Genomic DNA, 22,483 nt, shown 5'->3' with positions numbered 1-22,483 from the left:
ATCATCCTGGTGAATATTCTTATTACATTATTCTTTGTTCATTATTATTGCGATCTTCGTATTACGGTTTATAATTATTTTGTTCACTCTTTGTTAATTATTTCGTTACTACGTTCGTTATTGCGCTCATCTTTAGAAATTTTGTATAGTATTTTGCGCTTCGGGGTCTTTAGTTTTTCGGTCAAGAAAAGAGAACCGCGACTAAGTAAAAGAAAGATTTTAACTTTGAAATCCTCATTTCATCGCTTAGACAGAAACGCGCATTGTAATTGCGGTATTAATCCGGTTAGTAAATTGTTCAGTCTGTATCGAAATAGATAAATAAAGTAAAAGTTGATAGTAAACTATATTCGAGTTCAAGTAATAAACCGAGCAAAATCTTCGACGACCACCGGAGCAGCTGAGGTAATGGCGCCAGACAGCGCCTACTCCTCAAGGTAAGAAAATTAATTTTGAGAATTTCCCTCTTCTCTGATAATTTCGTTGCCCTCGAGAATCGAATTAGAACTTCCTATTATCAATCTCGTTTTATTTTCGTGAACGGTTTTGAAGATAGAATCATTGTTTAAACTTTAAACAAAGGAGTTGTCCGCTGTGTCGGCTTGTGCGAACGGAGTTTTCAGCTACTGAAACACCCACTAATCTTCGCATTCCTCCTCCCATTGTTGGCAAAATATTGCCCGTCTTTAGGCAAGACTTGCGAAATCACACAAGTCCCGCACAGAGAGGACCATTAAATACATCGTCGGGGTCAATCGAAAATTAAGAGCAATACCGGCATTGCTAATAACCGATATTCTTGCCATCGTTGCATGCGATTGTAAGAGAGAAATAGCAGAACAAGTTCCCTTCGAAAATTTAACCAAAGGATCGTTCGCTGTGTTGGCTTGTGCAAACGGTTTTTCGATTATCGAAGACACCCATCGATCTTCGCATTCCTCCTCCCACTGTTGATAAAATATTACCCGTCTTTGGGCAAGGCTTGCGAAATCACACGAGTCCCACACAGAGAGGATCGTTAGAATCATCCTCGATTATTAAACTCAAAAGGCAAGAAAATCGTGGTAACGGAATCCATCGTGGTAAATGAATTGAGTTTCGGTTCTAACGGCAAACTATTACAGTGAAATTAAAAGAGAAGAAGAAGTCGAACGTAAAAATAAATTTATATAAAACAACGAAAAATCTCACATTCCTATCCAATCCAGCAACGCTAATATATATATATATATATATATATATATATATATATATATATATATATATATATATATATATATATGTCGGAGATGAAAGAACACCGGAGCCTTTGGAATTTTGGATAACCCCGCAACATTGTAACCTAGAGTCTACTATAGCTGTAACTGAACAATTGTAGTTATTCAACCCGATTGTAATTATTCGAGAATTGTGATAATGAGCTTGGGCTCGAGGCGACAGTCAGTCGCCGAACGTAGCCGCGGTCACGGGATGAACGCTTTGCCTGACAGAGGTATGAAGTAATTCTATAGCTCTCCTTAAAAGAAAGATTTGTGGCGACACGTGACAGTAGGCATTCCAACGGTTTCTGTCCCGTGGCTCGCCACGTGCAGACCCTATTCTTCGAGTAAGATGATTGCCAGATGTCGATGCGTCTCCGCAGTACATGTTCGGCTAGCCCGAGGGCCCGTTATAAATCTTAAGGTTTAGTTAACTAAAGTCCTTCAAACAGACAAACAGTCTTTGTCCCAACTACGGGAAGATAGGGGAGACATATTTTTCAACGAGCGGCGTCTCCCACTAGCAACTTTCCCTCGAGGGCGGCTAGCATCCTTTTCTAACCACCGATATGGAGATTAACCAATTAGCAGCAACACTTTCTGAACGAAGGCTTTTCTCGACGAATCCGATGATCTCGTATCCCTAGACACACCCCGTTATAGTTTTCCTGTGTGGCATCATCGGGACGGAAAAGGCATTCTCGCCCGCGATCTCATCGATCCAAGAGTAACGCCTTCGCGATCAGTGATTATTCTCTCAGACTTAGACTTTGTGAGTACGTTCTGTTGTCATCCCGTCGACCGCGGATTCGTTATTGAACCTAGGATCATTGTCATTAGTATCTCGAGCACCTAACTACCGCGGTTACTTGTCCGGTTCTATAATAATCGTATTTGCACTAGTCAATGTCTTCTCCATTGCATAACGACAACGTGTAACCCAAACGAAGATTCGTTTCACGCCCCTAACCCTAATTCTAATGTAAACCCGACATATATATGTATATATATGTATATATATGTATATGTATATATATATGTATATATATGTCGGGTTTACATTAGAATTAGGGTTAGGGGCGTGAAACGAATCTTCGTTTGGGTTACACGTTGTCGTTATGCAATAGAGAAGACATTGACTAGTGCAAATACGATTATTATAGAACCGGACAAGTAACCGCGGTAGTTAGGTGCTCGAGATACTAATGACAATGATCCTAGGTTCAATAACGAATCCGCGGTCGACGGGATGATAGATGAACGTACTCGGAAAATCTAAGTCTGAGAATAATCACTGATCGCGAAGGCGTTACTCTTGGATCGATGAGATCGCGAGCGAGAATGCCTTTCCCGTCCCGATGATGCCACACAGGAAAACTATAACGGGGTGTGCCTACGGATACGAGATCATCGGATTCGTCGAGAAAAGCCTTCGTTCAGAAAGTGTTGCTGCTAATTGGTTAATCTCCATATCGGTGGTTAGAAAAGGATGCTAGCCGCCCTCGAGGGAAAGTTGCTAGTGGGAGACGCCGCTCGTTGAAAAATATGTCTTCCCTATCTTCCCGTAGTTGGGACAAAGACTGTTTGTCTGTTTGAAGGACTTCAGTTAACTAAACCTTAAGATTTATAACGGGCCCTCGGGCTAGCCGAACATGTACTGCGGAGACGCATCGACATCTGGCAATCATCTTACTCGAAGAATAGGGTCTGCGTGTGGCGAGCCACAGGACAGAAACCGTTGGAATGTTTACTGTCGCGTGTCGCCACGAATATTTCTTTTAAGGAGAGCTATAGAATTACTCCATACCTTTGTTAGGCAAAGCGTTCATCCCGTGACAGCGGCTACGTTCGGCGACTGACTGTCGCCTCGAACCCAAGCTCATTATCACAATTCTCGAATAATTACAATCGGGTTGAATAACTACAATTGTTCAATTACAGCTATAGTAGACTCTAGGTTACAATGTTGCGGGATTATCCAAAATTCCAAAGGCTCCGGTGTTCTTTCATCTCCGACATATATATGTCGGAGATGAAAGGAAAGCCGAAGCCTTTCCTTGGAAATTTTGGGAACATCCTCTAGTACCTTAGCCTAGATTTTATTATAGTTGTAATTGCTTAAGATTTGTAATAAGCGAGATTGGGTTCGAGGTGACAATCGGTCGCTGAACGTAGCCACGGTCACGGGATGGATGTTTTATCTAACGGAGGTCTGGAGTGGTTGTATGTGTTTTCCGAGAAATGTGGTTGTGGCGGCATGCGGCCTCGAGAGCGGGCTTAGCCACGTGTGATGTTGCCTCGGAGGTTTTTTTTTTTTTTTTTTTTATTTATTTGTTGAAATTACAATCAATTCTCGCGTTGAGAATTTTCAGTAATTTTTCTGGCGTGGCGCAGTGACATGGCTGTTTATTTACAATAAGTTAATACTTATTATAGATAGATATAATTTATAATCTATGAGTATTATAAGTAAGTGCATATGCTTGATTTGGATAATTAAATGAATCTAACGTTTAGGTCTAGCGGGTAGTGCCTCTTCAGCCTGCGAATCTGGTCCGTCGTATCGAGTAGTCCAGTGATTAGGGGGTTTCGGTGTTTGTTGATTCTTTTGCTGTATCTGTTGCTATATTTTGCTATTTCCTCTTTGACGGTGGGTATCTTGAGGTCGCGGTGTATTGTTTCATTGGTTACATACCAAGGTGCGTCAATTAGGGATCTTAGCGTTTTCGATTGAAAGCGTTGGAGTATTTCGATGTTGGAGTTGCTTGCTGTTCCCCATAGTTGGATTCCGTAGGTCCAGACAGGTTTTATTACGGTCTTGTAGAGGGTAATTTTATTCTGTAAATTTAGTTTGGAGCGTCGGCCCGTGAGCCAGTAGAGTTTTTTTAGTTTGTCCTTTAGTTGCTTCCTTTTATCTGAGATGTGTGTCTTCCACGTTAGTCGCCTGTCCAGGGTCATGCCCAGGTATCGGACTGTGTCCCTGCTAGGAACTGTTGCATTGTTGATGGTGACCTGGGGGCAGGTTTGTTTTCGGAGCGTGAAGGTTACATGTGAGGATTTCTTTTCGTTGACTTTGAAGCCCCATTTGTGAAACCACTTTTCCATGGAGTCGAGACTTCGCTGGAGAGTGGATGAGGCTATTACCGGGTCTGCGTGGGAAGCTAATAGCGTTGTGTCGTCTGCAAATGTCGCTATTGTTATGTCGTTTGATATAGGTAGGTCGGCAGTGTAGATGGAGTACAGTAGGGGTCCGAGGACACTACCTTGGGGTATGCCGGCTTCTATTGGGAATGTTGCGGAAGTGGCGTCTAGGTATTTAACCATGAATTGTCTATTGGTTAGGTATGATTTTAGGATGGAGAAGTAGGGGTGGGGTAGGATCTTTTTAAGTTTGTATAGTAGCCCTTCATGCCATACTTTATCGAATGCCTGTTGGATGTCTAGGAAAACCGCTGAGCAATATTTTTTCTTTTCGAGTGATTGACTGATCGTATGAGTTAAGCGGTGGATTTGCTCTACTGTAGAATGATGTTTTCGGAAGCCGAATTGGTGATCTGGGAGTGTTTTCAAGTTCTCTAGGATTGGAAGGAGTCGGTTCGTGAGCATCTTCTCGAATAGTTTGAACAGGGTAGGTAAAAGACTGATTGGGCGATAGGAGCAGGTTTCGTGTATCGGTTTACCGGGTTTAGGGATGAGGGTAATCAATGAGATTTTCCAAGCCTTAGGATAGTGTTCCAGGCGAAGGATAGCATTAAAAATCGATGTGATGAGTGCTATCCCTTTTGTGGGAAGTTCCTTGATTGCTCTATTGCCTATTAGGTCGTGTCCTGCTGCTTTCTTGGGGTTAAGGCGACTGATTGTTTCTATAGTCTCAGCAGAGGAGAAGGGTTCGATAGGAGGGGACATTTGGAAGGGGGTGTGTAGGTATTCAGTAACGTCCGCGGCGGCTTGGGGGGAATGGGGTTTGAATACTTTTGACAAGTGTTTTGCAAACAGGTCGGCTTTTTCTATAGGGCTTCGCGCCCATCCACCTTGCGGACGGCGGATAGGTGGGATTATTTGTGGGGGGCGTGTGAGTTTCCTGGAGGCCTTCCATAGTGAGTAGTTGGTATCGGCTGTGGGCGATAAGCTGGCGAGGTATTTATGGAAACAGTCGTTTTTATAGTTGGTTAAGGTTCTGGTTAGCTTTCTAGTTGCGTTGTTAAGTTTTCGTTTGTCCTCCGGTGTTCTGTGGGTCTGCCATACTCTTCTTAGTCTACGTTTTTCTGCTATTTTTTTTAGTATGAATTGTGGATATTCTTGTTTGCTGTTGGTTGGCTTTGTCGGTGTGGAGAGGCGGATTGCGTTTATTATGCTCGTGTTTAAGTATTCCGTGGCTGCTTCGATATCTTCCTTTGTTTTTAGTGGGGTGAAGGCTGAGGTTGAGTGTGTAAAGACTTCTCTGAAGAGCTGCCAGTTGGTGTGTTGGTTGTGAATGGAGCCATTAGGTGTACTCTCGATGATTGTTGAACTGACTGTTGCTATCACGGGAGAATGATCAGAGGAGAGATCGGCCGAGGAGTTGATCTGGACGTGTCTTGATGGGATATTTTTAGTTATGAAGAAGTCGAGAAGGTCGGGTATTTTGTTGGTGTCAGTGGGCCAGTATGTGGGTTCGTATGTGGTGAGGTAGTTGAGGTTGTTGTTTATTATGCTGTTTAAGAGGTTTTTGCCTCTTGCTGTAACCAGTCTGCTGCCCCATTGGATGTGCTTGGCGTTATAGTCTCCTCCAACTATGAATCTGTTGCCCAGGGTGTCCAGGAAGTTATCAAAGTCTTCTTTGGCGATGGAGTGTCTGGGAGGGCAGTATACTGCTGAGGTGGTGATTGAGCCATGACAGTCTTCTATTGCTACGTTTGTTGCTTGGAGGTAGTCTTTCTGGAATGGTGGGAGTTCGTAGTGCTTAATACTTGCTTTGATTATTATTCCGGTGCCACCGTGGGCCTTTCCGCTGGGGTGTTGGGTATGGTAGAATTTGTAACCATTTATTTTCAGGTAGCTCTTATCGGTGAAGTGGGTTTCCGATACGAGCATTACGTCGATTTGCTGGTGTTTTAAGAAGAGTTCTAGTTCACGTTTGTGTTGCGCTAGACCGTTGGCGTTCCAGAGAGCTATGCGCCTTGGTTTTATTTTGAGTCGGGGCGTGCTAATTTTTCCACGATGAGTGTTAGTAGCGATAGCAAGTGATTTATTTGCTCCGATTGTTTCTCTATTAGCTTTTCGAGCCTTGAGGAGTTGTCTGCGTTTGGTGGGTTGGGGACACTGTTTTGGGGAAGGTTCCTTTGGCTGTTCGGGTTATTTTGGATGCCTTGTACTGCTTGGGCATAGGAGGTTGAGGTGGAGATGAAATTGGTAGGACTGGGTGTTTGGTTGGTTGAGGGGGTTGGGGTAGTCGTGAATTTCGGCGGGCTGGGTGTTTGGTTGGATACCTCTTTTGCTCTGAGCTTAGGGTACCTGTTCGAGTATAGTGTTTTATATGCTGGGCAGCCTTTGTAGTTGGCAGGGTGGTCCCCTTGGCAGTGGATGCATTTCGCTGGGGTTTCCGGTGATTTGGCGCACTGGTCAGTGGACTGAGAGCCTGCGCATTTAACGCAGCGGAAAGTATGGTTGCAGTATTTCTGCGTATGACCGTACCTTTGGCACCTTTTGCACTGCACTATTTCTTTTTTCACGAGCGGTGGTTCGATCTTTACTATCGCGTTCATTAAGCGACTGACGCTGTATATTTCCTTATTATTCGGTTTTTGTTTAATGTCTAGGAAGAATAAGGATAACGGGTCTTTCGAGACTCTATGCCTTATGTTACTTACGTTGATGACTTCGTGGCCAAGTTTTGAGAGTTCGTATTTTAGTTCGTCTATGTCTGCTGAGTGGTGTATGTTTCGTAGGACCACCCGGAAAGGCCTTTCCTGTTTGAGTTGGTAGGTGTGGAAGTTGGCGTTCAGGGTCCTGAGTGTCTTGGTGAGTTTTCTGTAAGCTTCTGGGTTCGTCGGTAGTATTTTCACCTTGTTGTTGCTTATCTTAAGGTTATATTCCTCCTTGCTGATATTTCTCTCTAGGGACTTGGTCATTGTTTGTATGTCAATGACGTCGTCTACAAATATTGGTGGGGGAGGGGGGATTCTCTGTGAATGTTGGTTTGGTGGCGGTTCTACGATTTCCATGGCGTCGTTTGAGGATTCCAATACGGCGAACCTGTTGTGTGTGTTTATTTGCGTTGCTGGTTCTATTTTCCTTTTCTTTGTAGTGTTAGCGTCGTTAGTGCGGAGAGTTCTGCTGCACTTCTGCCACGGGGGGGGGGGGTAGCAAGGGGTAGCTGCGAGTCTGCTCCGGAGAGCCTGGTCGCGGTTGCTGGGCCATCATCGAGCTAGTTAATTCGGAATGAACAACTAGTCGTGAGGCTGTGAGGCTAGTATTCGGGTTGGGGTTAGGTGCGTGGGATTTTCTTCTCCCTAGAGGGTAAGGGACACTTAGCTGCGTTCTCTTTCGACAGTTGGGCGACACGTGTTGTTTTCGAACTACGCTGGGCACTAGAGGCACGTCTGCACGCTTCGGCACTCCACAGCGAACTGCCTCGGAGGTGCCGATGCAATGGGACATACATTGTATTAGTAATCAAAACTCCAGGCAGAAACTGCCTAGCAACGGCGTTTGGAACTTTCTCGATGCTTCCAACGAGTGTGCCTAGCAACGGCGTTTGGAACCTTCTCGATGCTTCCAAACGGATATAGAAAACAAAATGCAATCGTACAGGGAGAAAAATCTCCACGAGGCTGGCATTCTTGCGATTGCCTTGGAGAGTGATACGTCGAGCATTTTCGACGATCGCATTTGCGTCTAAGTTAGTTTCGCTTAGTAAGGATTTATCCCGGTGACCGTGGATTCGTTTGAAGTCAAACATTGCTAATAGTATTATTTAATTTAATTATTCGTAGATCGTATTATTCATTAGGCTTAGTGTTTGTTAGACTTATTATTAGTTGTACTTATTATTTGTTAAGCTTAGTTGTTACGCCATGCGGCTTGCCATAGATTATATTCTTAACTGTCGGTCGCGGCACTATAATGTCGCAGACGGATCGTCGCGGCTGCCCGGCAAAACAAACATTGTAGTGGCAAGCGCATGGTTCATTAAGCAGGGCGACCTCCAGAAACGTCGATTCGTGGCCGTTATTTTATCTGGCGTAAAAGAATGTGGCGTGATCCGAAGGTAGTGGGGGTCGCCTTCCAGAAAAAATCAGAACATTTCGAGAAGCCAAACAGTCAACACACATCTTATATCGCGCATTACGTAGTCACATTTTCTTTTTGTTGTTCCATTTATATCTTTCTAGTTAATAAGTTGTTGCAATAAACATTAATTTAGTTGTGTTAATTTTGTGAAATTTCATTAAACTACCCTTATTATCATAATCGAAATAAGGGAATCGATCAGTTCGTGGCGTCGATTGTTTAATCGTAACGAGAACTTACAACTCTCGTTGACGTGATATCTCGCGATCGCGTCTCTCCGCGAATGATCGAAACATTTTGGTCCTTCGAGCCGGATTACGTGCCAGTGAAGAGTGCACTTACCAGTGACCACACAGTGCCACGTGACTTTATCAAAACCAGCAGCGGAAGCAGGAGCATCCACTACAGCGAAACCAGTGACGTCAGGCGCGTCATCTTCGAAGAAGCACATCCCATTGGCAAGGGAACGCAACCACGCAGCCTTCCGTCGCAGCTGGACAATCATCAACGCAACGAATTTCACAACTTAACATACACGCGACCTCACGCCGCACGACAGTAAGGTAAGCTCGTTCCTTATTTCGACTCTCTCCTATCCTCGGCAACGATGACGAGCGAAGACCAACTCATCTCCCTGCGTCGAAGACGAGGCTACTGTAGCGGCCGATTCACATATTTATCGAATCGACTGGACGAGTACGAGCAATCTGAGAGTCAGCAAAATTCCTTATTAAAGAATTACGAGAAACAACTGACCGAAGTTGCGAGTCAATTCGAAGCGATTCAACTCGAATTAGAAGTATTGGACGAGGGGGAACAAGCGCGCGGCTTCGAAATAAGGGATCAGTACGTCGCGGTAGACACAAGGCTACAAAATCTTCTGAGGAACGCGCAAACAGCTTCGCCGTCGACATCCATAAACCCTCCAACCTGTGCATCATCCGCAAGTTCAAATCCGATATCCATTAAATTACCAGATCTTCGGCTCCCCACCTTTGACGGAAGCTTAGAAAAATGGAACACGTTTTATGATACTTTTTCCTCCACTATCGATAAAAATCCTAGTCTCACTGACATACAGAAATTCCATTACCTGCAGTCCGCCCTGCAAGGAGAAGCAGCCGATTGTTTAAACGCGTTACCCCTTAGTAATGTAAACTACAGTCAGGCTATAGCCGTTCTCAAGGAAAGTTTCGAATGTCCACGATACACAGCTTTCAGTCACTGCATGGCAATAATTGATTATCCAAGGATAACCAAGGAGTCTCCAACGGAATTAAGGCGCTTAGTCCACACATTTAAACAACATATATATGCATTGAACAAATTAGGAGAGTCCTACCCCGATACGAGTGCTATGCTCAACAGCCTCATCCTCTCGAAAATACCACTAAGTATCCAAAAGCAATGGGAAATGACGCTGCCCAATAACGAGGTACCTCCGTACATTCATTTATTAAACTTCCTAGAGAGATTAGCACGAAGCTCCAGACCGATCACCACGGTCAGACAAACAAGAGAATCACCGGAACAAACTACTCCGGTCCGTCAACGCGCATCACGAGGGCATGCACTTACGGCGACACAGGTTACTCCAACATGCCCCATCTGTCAAGGACCACACCCCATTTGGAGATGTGACACCTTCAAAACCAAATCCCTTCGCGAACGCATTCGGGAGGTCAAAAGAGCATCATTATGCCTCAACTGCCTCGGGAAAGGGCACACAACGAAGCATTGTTTCGCAGGATCATGTCGCATATGTGGAGAACGACATCATACAATGCTGCATAGGACAAAACGCCATTCAGGGTCTCGTTCCAGCACGTCCAGCCCGAAATCTTCCCCATTAAATAGCCGATCCACAACACCTTCCTTGCCACCTTGCGTATCACCCACTCGCCGCAAAAAGCACACAACAGACCACAGATCGGAAACACTACGAACAGCCGCGTCTCCAAGTCCACCGCCCAGTGACAGACGAACACACAACCAATGACGCCGACGATCGACGACTCCGTTGACGACCGAACATACCAGACCAATAGCATCCGAATTACTGTCCAATGATCTAGTCATCACAGCGCAGATTAATATTTTGAATGATAAACAGCAACCAATCCGTTGTCGAGCGTTGCTCGACACCGGATCCAGTATGAACTTCATTACCGAGGAATTAGCAAAATCGTTAAAGATAAGGCAAAACAAATGTTCGGTCCCGATCGGAGCTCTAGACACCTTGACAACGACCTCTAAGCGACACATCACGGCCACGATCACTTCCACTGACGGTACATACACGCGGACGCGGAAATTGGCCGATCCACGATTTCATTTACCAGCTCCGATAGATGTACTACTAAGCTCAGGTTCAACACTCGCGTCGATGTGTGTGGGACAAGTCAACCTCACGCAGCCAGACGAGCCTGGACTGCGTCTGCAAAAGACGCGATTCGGATGGGTAATCGGGGGGAGTCCAACTTCCCAAACCGCTACAAACATATTTCACACATCCACGACGACTTTACAAGCAGACCTCGCGCGGTTTTGGGAAATCGATGAAGGACCCTCAATTAAACATATCTCAGAGGCAGATCGACGATGCGAAGAACACTTCCAAGCCCACACCCGACGCACCAGCGAAGGACGATACATCGTCGCTCTACCTTTCAACGATCAGCTTCAGTCACTCGGATCCTCTAAAACGCTGGCGAGTAAACGACTCGCCTCACTCAATCGCCGATTCCAGCACGACAAACGCTTCGAATCAGAATATCGAACGGTAATACAGGAATACCTGGCGTTGGGACACATGACGAAGGTCAATGACAACCACTCCGACGACAACGGATACTATTTACCCCATCATGGCGTGACCAAAGCATCGAGCCAAACCACCAAACTCCGTGTAGTTTTCGACGGATCGGCACCAAGCACTACCGGAACCTCCTTAAACGATACACTTCACACAGGACCCAAGTTACAGGAAGATTTATTTTATATATTAATTAGATTCCGCTCTCATCAATACGTACTCACCGGCGACATCGAGAAAATGTATCGGCAATTCCTCGTACGACCAGAGGATCGGAAATATCAAAGGATATTATGGCGCAGCGCGAGTGGGGAAACAGAAACATATGAGCTTAACACTGTAACGTTCGGTTTATCCGCAGCCCCGTATCTAGCTATTCGGTGCCTCAAGCAACTGGCAGAGGACGAAGGACATCGATTTCCACGTGCAGCACAGGTACTGCAGCGGGATTTCTACGTCGACGACGCTCTCACCGGAGCTGAAACGAAGGACGAAGCCCTCACGCTCAGAACAGAACTCACCAATTTACTTCAACTGGCCGGCTTAAACATACGAAAATGGGCGTCAAACGATAAGGACTTATTACACGGACTTTCCTTAGAAGAAACAAATCACCAACATTTTTTGGGCGACTCGCAAACCTTGAAGACGCTGGGAGTGTTTTGGAATTCATCCGACGACTCTATTCTTTACTCGGTCGAAGTCAAACCCACGCCCTCTCGAGTCACGAAACGAATCATCAGCTCGGAGATTGGAAAAATTTACGATCCGCTCGGTCTGCTCGCACCGGTGATTGTTCGGGCCAAGATGCTACTTCAACGAATATGGTCGTCGAAAATCGATTGGGATGAATCACTTCCGATCGAGTTACATACAGAGTGGGAAAGGTACTATGCCCAATTACCCTTATTAAACAACGTCAGGTTCCCACGCAAGGCAATAATCGAGTCCGCAATGGAAATTGAACTGCATGGTTTCTGCGATGCCAGCGAAAAGGCTTACGGAGCCTGTGTTTATCTTCGAACCCTTAACACCAACGGCCGTGTTTGGACCCAGCTTTTAACCGCAAAATCGAAAGTCGCCCCACTCAAGTGCCAGACCATTCCTCGGCTCGAGCTGAGCGGAGCACTCCTTCTTACGTCCCTGATGTCAACAGTACAACAAGCCCTATCACACAAAATTACTCGAACTATCTATTGGACCGATTCCACTATCGTCCTCCATTGGCTCAATACATCACCTCACACCCTTAAAACATTCGTCGCTAACAGAGTCTCCGAAATTCAAACAAAAACCAGCATCCGCGATTGGCGCCACGTTCCTACCGACGACAACCCCGCGGACTTAATATCACGCGGCCAAACACCCGAAGAGTTTCTGCGCCCAACCATCTGGCAGCACGGTCCTGCATGGCTCTACCAGTCGGAAGGCTATTGGCCGACATGGGCGCTAACACCGCAAATTGAAGTACCGGAGCAGAAGGGGGCGATTTGTCTGTCCGCAAACCCCGCCGATTACAGTTTGTTGCAAAGATATTCATCCTGGCCCAAGTTGATACGAATCATAGCTCGTTGCCTCCGTTGGAAACAGAAAAGGAACCGAGCGGCACCCCTAACCGTTACTGAATTACGCATAACGCACAATAAACTGATAAAATTGTTGCAAAACATCCATTTCTCCGAGGAAATTCGTACACTCCAAAAAGATCGGAACGCGGCGATAAAGGGTAAGCTCACGCGACTCAATCCGTTCATAGACAAGGAAGGAATATTGCGAGTCGGGGGTCGACTCAGTCATTCGTCGATGACCTTCGCCCAGAAACATCCCATAGTATTACCTAAGTCATCCGTTACAACACGCATCATAGACCACGAGCACAAGATCCACATGCATTCCGGAACGCAGGCTACGTTATACGCAGTAAGACAAAGATACTGGCCCGTTGACGGTCGAAGTCAAGTATGGCGGGCGATCAAAGGCTGCGTCCGCTGCTGCCGCGCTCAACCACCGCCGGTAGAATACGTGATGGGTAATCTGCCGGAGGCGCGAGTAACGGAATCTCGCCCATTTACAAACGTCGGCGTCGATTACTGCGGGCCGTTCCACATCAAGGAAAAACGAGATCGTAACCGTCGTAAGATAAAAGTATACGTAGCCATTTTCGTATGCCTAGCAATTAAAGCGGTACACATCGAGCTCGTTGACGATCTCACTAGCGAAGCCTTCATCGCCGCTCTTCGCAGATTTATCGCTCGACGAGGGTATTGCTCCACCATCCATTCTGATAACGGCACCAACTTCAGAGGAGCAAGCAACGAATTACGAGAGCTTCACGATTTATTACAATCGGACGATCACAAGGAAAAAGTGACCGCATTTTTAGCCGACAAACAAATCGAATGGCACTTCATTCCCCCTCATTCGCCGCATTTCGGTGGGCTATGGGAAGCAGCGGTGAAGTCATTTAAACGCCACCTCAGGCGTGTAGCCGGCAACGAGTTACTCACCTCTGAACAATTGAATACTCTTATCATAGAAATAGAAGCAGTCCTCAATTCCCGCCCGCTAACTCCTATCTCCACCGATCCAAATGATCTCCTAGTCCTCACTCCCGGACATTTTCTCATTGGCGATTCACTAATGTGCTTACGTGATCGAGATTTCAGAGACATTCCATCGAACCGACTCTCCAGATGGCAGCATATCCAACAGCTTAAACAGCATTTTTGGAACCGCTGGCATAAGGAGTATTTGAACGAGCTAACCAACCGCAATAAGTGGAGCAAGGGTGGACACGGCATCCAAAAAGGCACAATCGTCATCCTCAGAGAGGACAACGTTCCCTCCATGCATTGGCCTCTGGGCCGAGTTATCAAGGTTCATCCAGGCGCCGATGGTGTCATCCGGACAGCTACAGTTCAGACGGCAAAGAGCGTTTTGGATCGGGCCGTCAAAAGGCTTGTCCCACTGCCAATTCAACCCGATCTCGAGAAACCCGAACAACTAGCCACCGAGACGAACTAAGATGGGAACTTCAATCACATCTCGCTAATTTGATCGGTACCCTCTCAACGGGGGGAGGATGTTACGCCATGCGGCTTGCCATAGATTATATTCTTAACTGTCGGTCGCGGCACTATAATGTCGCAGACGGATCGTCGCGGCTGCCCGGCAAAACAAACATTGTAGTGGCAAGCGCATGGTTCATTAAGCAGGGCGACCTCCAGAAACGTCGATTCGTGGCCGTTATTTTATCTGGCGTAAAAGAATGTGGCGTGATCCGAAGGTAGTGGGGGTCGCCTTCCAGAAAAAATCAGAACATTTCGAGAAGCCAAACAGTCAACACACATCTTATATCGCGCATTACGTAGTCACATTTTCTTTTTGTTGTTCCATTTATATCTTTCTAGTTAATAAGTTGTTGCAATAAACATTAATTTAGTTGTGTTAATTTTGTGAAATTTCATTAAACTACCCTTATTATCATAATCGAAATAAGGGAATCGATCAGTTCGTGGCGTCGATTGTTTAATCGTAACGAGAACTTACAACTCTCGTTGACGTGATATCTCGCGATCGCGTCTCTCCGCGAATGATCGAAACATTAGTGATAGACCTGTATATACGTGTAAATAAAATCTCGGCTTTGTGAAACGATGGCTAGTCCACATGAAGAGTCGTCGCGCGCCCAAAATTCGAATCGTGATCCGACATATATGTCGGGTTTACATTAGAATTAGGGTTAGGGGCGTGAAACGTATCTTCGTTTGGGTTACACGTTGTCGTTATGCAATAGAGAAGACATTGACTAGTGCAAATACGATTATTATAGAACCGGACAAGTAACCGCGGTAGTTAGGTACTCGAGAAACTAATGACAATGATCCTAGGTTCAATAACGAATCCGCGGTCGACGGGATGATAGATGAACGTACTCGCAAAATCTAAGTCGGACGCGTAATATTCACTGGTCGTAAAGGGTTACTCCTTTCATCAATGAGATCGCGAGCGACAATGTCTTTCCCGTCCCGATCATGCCACGGAGGAAAACTATAATGGGGTGTGTCTAAGGACACGAGATCATCGGATTCGTCGAGAAAAGCCTTCGTTCAGAAAGTAAGGGAAATTGGCGTTGCTGCTAATTGGTCAATCTCCATATCGGTGGTTAGAAAAAGATGCTAGCCGCCCTCGAGGGAAAGTTGCTAGTGGGAGACGCCGCTCGTTGAAAAATATGTCTTCCCTATCTTCCCGTAGTTGGGACAAAGACTGTTTGTCTGTTTGAAGGACTTTAGTTAACTAAACCTTAAGATTTGTAACGGGCCCTCGGGCTAGCCGAACATGTACTGCGGAGACGCATCGACATCTGGCAATCATCTTACTCGAAGAATAGGGTCTGCGTGTGGCGAGACACGGGACAGAAACCGTTGGAATGTTTACTGTCGCGTGTCGCCACGAATATTTCTTTTAAGGAGAGCTATAGAATTACTCCATACCTTTGTTAGGCAAAGCGTTCATCCCGTGACCACGGCTACGTTCGAGGACTGACTGTCGCCTCGAGCCCAAGCTCATTATCACAACTCTCGAACAATTACAATCGGATTGAATAACTACAATAGTTTAGTTACAGTTATAGTAGACTTTAGATTGCAATGTTGCGGGGCTATCCGAAGGTTGCCGTGTCCTTTCATCTCCGACATATATATATATATATATATATATATATATATATATATATATATATATATATATATATATATATATTTTAAATGTGATATCTATTTTATGTTTGTTAAATATATGTATTTTAATTCTATATTTCCCCCCTTTTTAATTAATTGTATATATATACATATATATTCTTTACATTTGTAGTTGTACAGATTTTATTAAAGAAAAGTGTTAACAATGTGTTTTCATGATTTATTTCTCGCGCCTGACTTCCATTAATCCTTAATATTCCTGTCGCCGTGACGCGTGTAAATCCAACATGGCTGCTCATAAATGTCATCAGTAAAGTTTTTAGTGACGGGTCTTTAGTTTTGTTTAATATCGAAGTAATTTTCCGTCTGCCGCTCGTTTTCCTTATTCTACCGCAATTAAACATTTACTTATTAATATTGCTTTAAAGTGACAAAGTATTGTTCGTATGAATATACGTATATATATGTCGGAGATGAAAGAACACCGGACCCTTTGGAATTTTGGATAATCCCGCAACATTGTAACCTAGAGTCTACTATAGCTGTAATTGAACAATTGTAGTTATTCAACCCGATTGTAATTGTTCGAGAGTTGTGATAATGAGCTTGGGCTCGAGGCGACAGTCAGTCGCCGAACGTAGCCGCGGTCACGGGATGAACGCTTTGCCTAACAAAGGTATGGAGTAATTCTATAGCTCTCCTTAAAAGAAATATTCGTGGCGATACGCGACAGTAAACATTCCAACGGTTTCTGTCCTGTGGCTCGCCACACGCAGACCCTATTCTTCGAGTAAGATGATTGCCAGATGTCGATGCGTCTCCGCAGTACATGTTCGGCTAGCCCGAGGGCCCGTTACAAATCTTAAGGTTTAGTTAACTAAAGTCCTTCAAACAGACAAACAGTCTTTGTCCCAACTACGGGAAGATAGGGAAGACATATTTTTCAACGAGCGGCGTCTCCCACTAGCAACTTCGCCTCGAGGGCGGCTAGCATCTTTTTCTAACCACCGATATGGAGATTGACCAATTAGCAGCAACGCCAATTTCCCTTACTTTCTGAACGAAGGCTTTTCTCGACGAATCCGATGATCTCGTATCCTTAGACACACCCCATTATAGTTTTCCTCTGTGGCATCATCGGGACGGGAAAGGCATTCTCGCTCGCGATCTCATTGATGAAAGGAGTAACTCTTTACGGTCAGTGAATATTACGCGTCCGACTTAGATTTTGCGAGTACGTTCATCTATCATCCCGTCGACCGCGGATTCGTTATTGAACCTAGGATCATTGTCATTAGTTTCTCGAGTACCTAACTACCGCGGTTACTTGTCCGGTTCTATAATAATCGTATTTGCACTAGTCAATGTGTTTCGATCATTCGCGGAGAGACGCGATCGCGAGATATCACGTCAACGAGAGTTGTAAGTTCTCGTTACGATTAAACAATCGACGCCACGAACTGATCGATTCCCTTATTTCGATTATGATAATAAGGGTAGTTCAATGAAATTTCACAGAATTAACACAACTAAATTAATGTTTATTGCAACAACTTATTAACTAGAAAGATATAAATGGAACAACAAAAAGAAATGTGACTACGTAATGCGCGATATAAGATATGTGTTGACTGTTTGGCTTCTCGAAACGTTCCGATTCTTTCTGGAAGGCGACCTCCACTACCTTCGGATCACGCCACATTCTTTTACGCCAGATAAAATAACGGCCACGAATCGACGTTTCTGGAGGTCGCCCTGCTTAATGAACCATGCGCTTGCCACTAAAATGTTTGTTTTGCCGGGCAGCCGCGACGATCCGTCCGCGACATTATAGTGCCGCGTCCGACAGTTAAGAATATGATCTATGGCAAGCCGCATGGCGTAACAATAATGTATCGAAATATTGCGTGAAATCGCTATGTTACGACGTAATCTGGTCGAAAGTAACGATTTCACTTTATTTTTTTGAGAAATTTCGTCCGCCGGACCAAAATGACCGTGAGGTTGGAACTTGGAATTTTGTCGCCCCGCTACGAAGAGACCGGATGTTCCCATCGAAATAACCCGCTAAAAATCGTTACAAGGTAGGAATATCTTTGCATAAATCGACGTATCTCGATAAAATACGTCGGGAATAATGGTTTATGTCGGTCGCGCCTTTCTAACGTTTTTCACGTTCCTTCGCGTTCTTTCGCGTTCATTCGCGTTCATTCGCGTTCATTCGCGTTCATTCGCGTTCATTCGCGTTCATTCACGTTTTTCCCGCTTGACGAGAGAGACGAAAACGAGGAGAAAGGTCGCGATAAATGCTCGCTCGCTGCGCTCGCTCGGACTAATCTAGCCCAACCCAAAACCGAACCCGCGCGTTCTAACGAAGATTTCGATGAAGTCGAAGAACGAACGCAAAAGGGATTGGTTTTGGGTTGGGCTATTTTTTTTCGAGCGAGCGGAGCGAGCGAGCAACGCGTAAGAGCGTATCGTTGCATCGCATGGACTTTGAAATATCCGCCTCTGTTCGAACGTTCGAGTAGAAATAACTCGCTGAAAAGCGTCATAATGTATCGAAATTTTGCGTGAAATCGCTATGTTACGACGTAATCTGGTCGAAAGTAACGATTTCACTTTATTTTTTTGAGAAATTTCGTCCGCCGGACCAAAATGACCGTGAGGTTGGAACTTGGAATTTTGTCGCCCCGCTACGAAGAGACCGGATGTTCCCATCGAAATAACCCGCTAAAAATCGTTACAAGGTAGGAATATCTTTGCATAAATCGACGTACCTCGATAAAATACGTCGGGAATAATGGTTTATGTCGGTCGCGCCTTTCTAACGTTTTTTAGGTTCCGTCGCGTTCTTTCGCGTTCATTCGCGTTCATTCGCGTTCATTCGCGTTCATTCGCGTTCATTCACGTTTTTTCCCGCTTGACGAGAGAGACGAAAACGAGGAGAAAGGTCGCGATAAATGCTCGCTCGCTGCGCTCGCTCGGACTAATCTAGCCCAACCCAAAACCGAACCCGCGCGTTCTAACGAAGATTTCGATGAAGTCGAAGAACGAACGCAAAAGGGATTGGTTTTGGGTTGGGCTATTTTTTTTCGGGAGCGAGCGAGCAACGCGTAAGAGCGTATCGTTGCATCGCATGGACTTTGAAATATCCGCCTCTGTTCGAACGTCGAGTAGAAATAACTCGCTGAAAAGCGTTATAATGTATCGAAATTTTGCGTGAAATCGCTATGTTACGACGTAATCTGGTCGAAAGTAACGATTTCACTTTATTTTTTTGAGAAATTTCGTCCGCCGGACCAAAATGACCGTGAGGTTGGAACTTGGAATTTAGTCGCCCCGCTACGAAGAGACCGGATGTTCCCATCGAAATAACCCGCTAAAAATCGTTACAAGGTAGGAATATCTTTGCATAAATCGACGTACCTCGATAAAATACGTCGGGAATAATGGTTTATGTCGGTCGCGCCTTTCTAACGTTTTTTAGGTTCCTTCGCGTTCTTTCGCGTTCATTCGCGTTCATTCGCGTTCATTCGCGTTCATTCGCGTTCATTCACGTTTTTTCCCGCTTGACGAGAGAGACGAAAACGAGGAGAAAGGTCGCGATAAATGCTCGCTCGCTGCGCTCGCTCGGACTAATCTAGCCCAACCCAAAACCGATCCCGCGCGTTCTAACGAAGATTTCGATGAAATCGAAGAACGAACGCAAAAGGGATTGGTTTTGGGTTGGGCTATTTTTTTCGAGCGAGCGGAGCGAGCGAGCAACGCGTAAGAGCGTATCGTTGCAATCGCATGGACTTTGAAATATCCGCCTCTGTTCGAACGTTCGAGTAGAAATAACTCGCTGAAAAGCGTTATAATGTATCGAAATTTTGCGTGAAATCGCTATGTTACGACGTAATCTGGTCGAAAGTAACGATTTCACTTTATTTTTTTGAGAAATTTCGTCCGCCGGACCAAAATGACCGTGAGGTTGGAACTTGGAATTTAGTCGCCCCGCTACGAAGAGACCGGATGTTCCCATCGAAATAACCCGCTAAAAATCGTTACAAGGTAGGAATATCTTTGCATAAATCGACGTACCTCGATAAAATACGTCGAGAATAATGGTTTATGTCGGTCGCGCCTTTCTAACGTTTTTTAGGTTCCTTCGCGTTCTTTCGCGTTCATTCGCGTTCATTCGCGTTCATTCGCGTTCATTCACGTTTTTTCCCGCTTGACGAGAGAGACGAAAACGAGGAGAAAGGTCGCGATAAATGCTCGCTCGCTGCGCTCGCTCGGACTAATCTAGCCCAACCCAAAACCGATCCCGCGCGTTCTAACGAAGATTTCGATGAAATCGAAGAACGAACGCAAAAGGGATTGGTTTTGGGTTGGGCTATTTTTTTCGAGCGAGCGGAGCGAGCGAGCAACGCGTAAGAGCGTATCGTTGCATCGCATGGACTTTGAAATATCCGCCTCTGTTCGAACGTTCGAGTAGAAATAACTCGCTGAAAAGCGTTATAATGTATCGAAATTTTGCGTGAAATCGCTATGTTACGACGTAATCTGGTCGAAAGTAACGATTTCACTTTATTTTTTTGAGAAATTTCGTCCGCCGGACCAAAATGACCGTGAGGTTGGAACTTGGAATTTAGTCGCCCCGCTACGAAGAGACCGGATGTTCCCATCGAAATAACCCGCTAAAAATCGTTACAAGGTAGGAATATCTTTGCATAAATCGACGTACCTCGATAAAATACGTCGGGAATAATGGTTTATGTCGGTCGCGCCTTTCTAACGTTTTTTAGGTTCCTTCGCGTTCTTTCGCGTTCATTCGCGTTCATTCGCGTTCATTCGCGTTCATTCGCGTTCATTCACGTTTTTTCCCGCTTGACGAGAGAGACGAAAACGAGGAGAAAGGTCGCGATAAATGCTCGCTCGCTGCGCTCGCTCGGACTAATCTAGCCCAACCCAAAACCGATCCCGCGCGTTCTAACGAAGATTTCGATGAAATCGAAGAACGAACGCAAAAGGGATTGGTTTTGGGTTGGGCTATTTTTTTCGAGCGAGCGGAGCGAGCGAGCAACGCGTAAGAGCGTATCGTTGCATCGCATGGACTTTGAAATATCCGCCTCTGTTCGAACGTTCGAGTAGAAATAACTCGCTGAAAAGCGTTATAATGTATCGAAATTTTGCGTGAAATCGCTATGTTACGACGTAATCTGGTCGAAAGTAACGATTTCACTTTATTTTTTTGAGAAATTTCGTCCGCCGGACCAAAATGACCGTGAGGTTGGAACTTGGAATTTAGTCGCCCCGCTACGAAGAGACCGGATGTTCCCATCGAAATAACCCGCTAAAAATCGTTACAAGGTAGGAATATCTTTGCATAAATCGACGTACCTCGATAAAATACGTCGGGAATAATGGTTTATGTCGGTCGCGCCTTTCTAACGTTTTTTAGGTTCCTTCGCGTTCTTTCGCGTTCATTCGCGTTCATTCGCGTTCATTCGCGTTCATTCGCGTTCATTCACGTTTTTTCCCGCTTGACGAGAGAGACGAAAACGAGGAGAAAGGTCGCGATAAATGCTCGCTCGCTGCGCTCGCTCGGACTAATCTAGCCCAACCCAAAACCGATCCCGCGCGTTCTAACGAAGATTTCGATGAAATCGAAGAACGAACGCAAAAGGGATTGGTTTTGGGTTGGGCTATTTTTTTCGAGCGAGCGGAGCGAGCGAGCAACGCGTAAGAGCGTATCGTTGCATCGCATGGACTTTGAAATATCCGCCTCTGTTCGAACGTTCGAGTAGAAATAACTCGCTGAAAAGCGTTATAATGTATCGAAATTTTGCGTGAAATCGCTATGTTACGACGTAATCTGGTCGAAAGTAACGATTTCACTTTATTTTTTTGAGAAATTTCGTCCGCCGGACCAAAATGACCGTGAGGTTGGAACTTGGAATTTAGTCGCCCCGCTACGAAGAGACCGGATGTTCCCATCGAAATAACCCGCTAAAAATCGTTACAAGGTAGGAATATCTTTGCATAAATCGACGTACCTCGATAAAATACGTCGGGAATAATGGTTTATGTCGGTCGCGCCTTTCTAACGTTTTTTAGGTTCCTTCGCGTTCTTTCGCGTTCATTCGCGTTCATTCGCGTTCATTCGCGTTCATTCGCGTTCATTCACGTTTTTTCCCGCTTGACGAGAGAGACGAAAACGAGGAGAAAGGTCGCGATAAATGCTCGCTCGCTGCGCTCGCTCGGACTAATCTAGCCCAACCCAAAACCGATCCCGCGCGTTCTAACGAAGATTTCGATGAAATCGAAGAACGAACGCAAAAGGGATTGGTTTTGGGTTGGGCTATTTTTTTCGAGCGAGCGGAGCGAGCGAGCAACGCGTAAGAGCGTATCGTTGCATCGCATGGACTTTGAAATATCCGCCTCTGTTC

At 45.3% G+C, this 22,483-nt stretch overlaps 1 protein-coding gene across 1 annotated transcript; it reads left to right on the top strand.

Annotated features, from left to right (window-relative positions):
• Positions 1-10,686: 10,686 nt before the first annotated feature.
• Positions 10,687-13,888, top strand: LOC126866751 (uncharacterized). Its single transcript, XM_050620687.1, has 3 exons — positions 10,687-10,822; positions 11,708-13,800; positions 13,883-13,888. The coding sequence occupies exons 1-3, from the start codon at positions 10,687-10,689 to the stop codon at positions 13,886-13,888; spliced, it is 2,235 nt and encodes a 744-aa protein (XP_050476644.1).
• Positions 13,889-22,483: the final 8,595 nt, after the last annotated feature.

The sequence above is a fragment of the Bombus huntii genome, chromosome 6, assembly GCF_024542735.1.
Source record: "Bombus huntii isolate Logan2020A chromosome 6, iyBomHunt1.1, whole genome shotgun sequence".
NCBI lineage: Eukaryota > Metazoa > Arthropoda > Insecta > Hymenoptera > Apidae > Bombus > Bombus huntii.
Note: the sequence above shows the minus strand (reverse complement) of the source record. Positions and strands in the feature narration are given on the sequence as shown.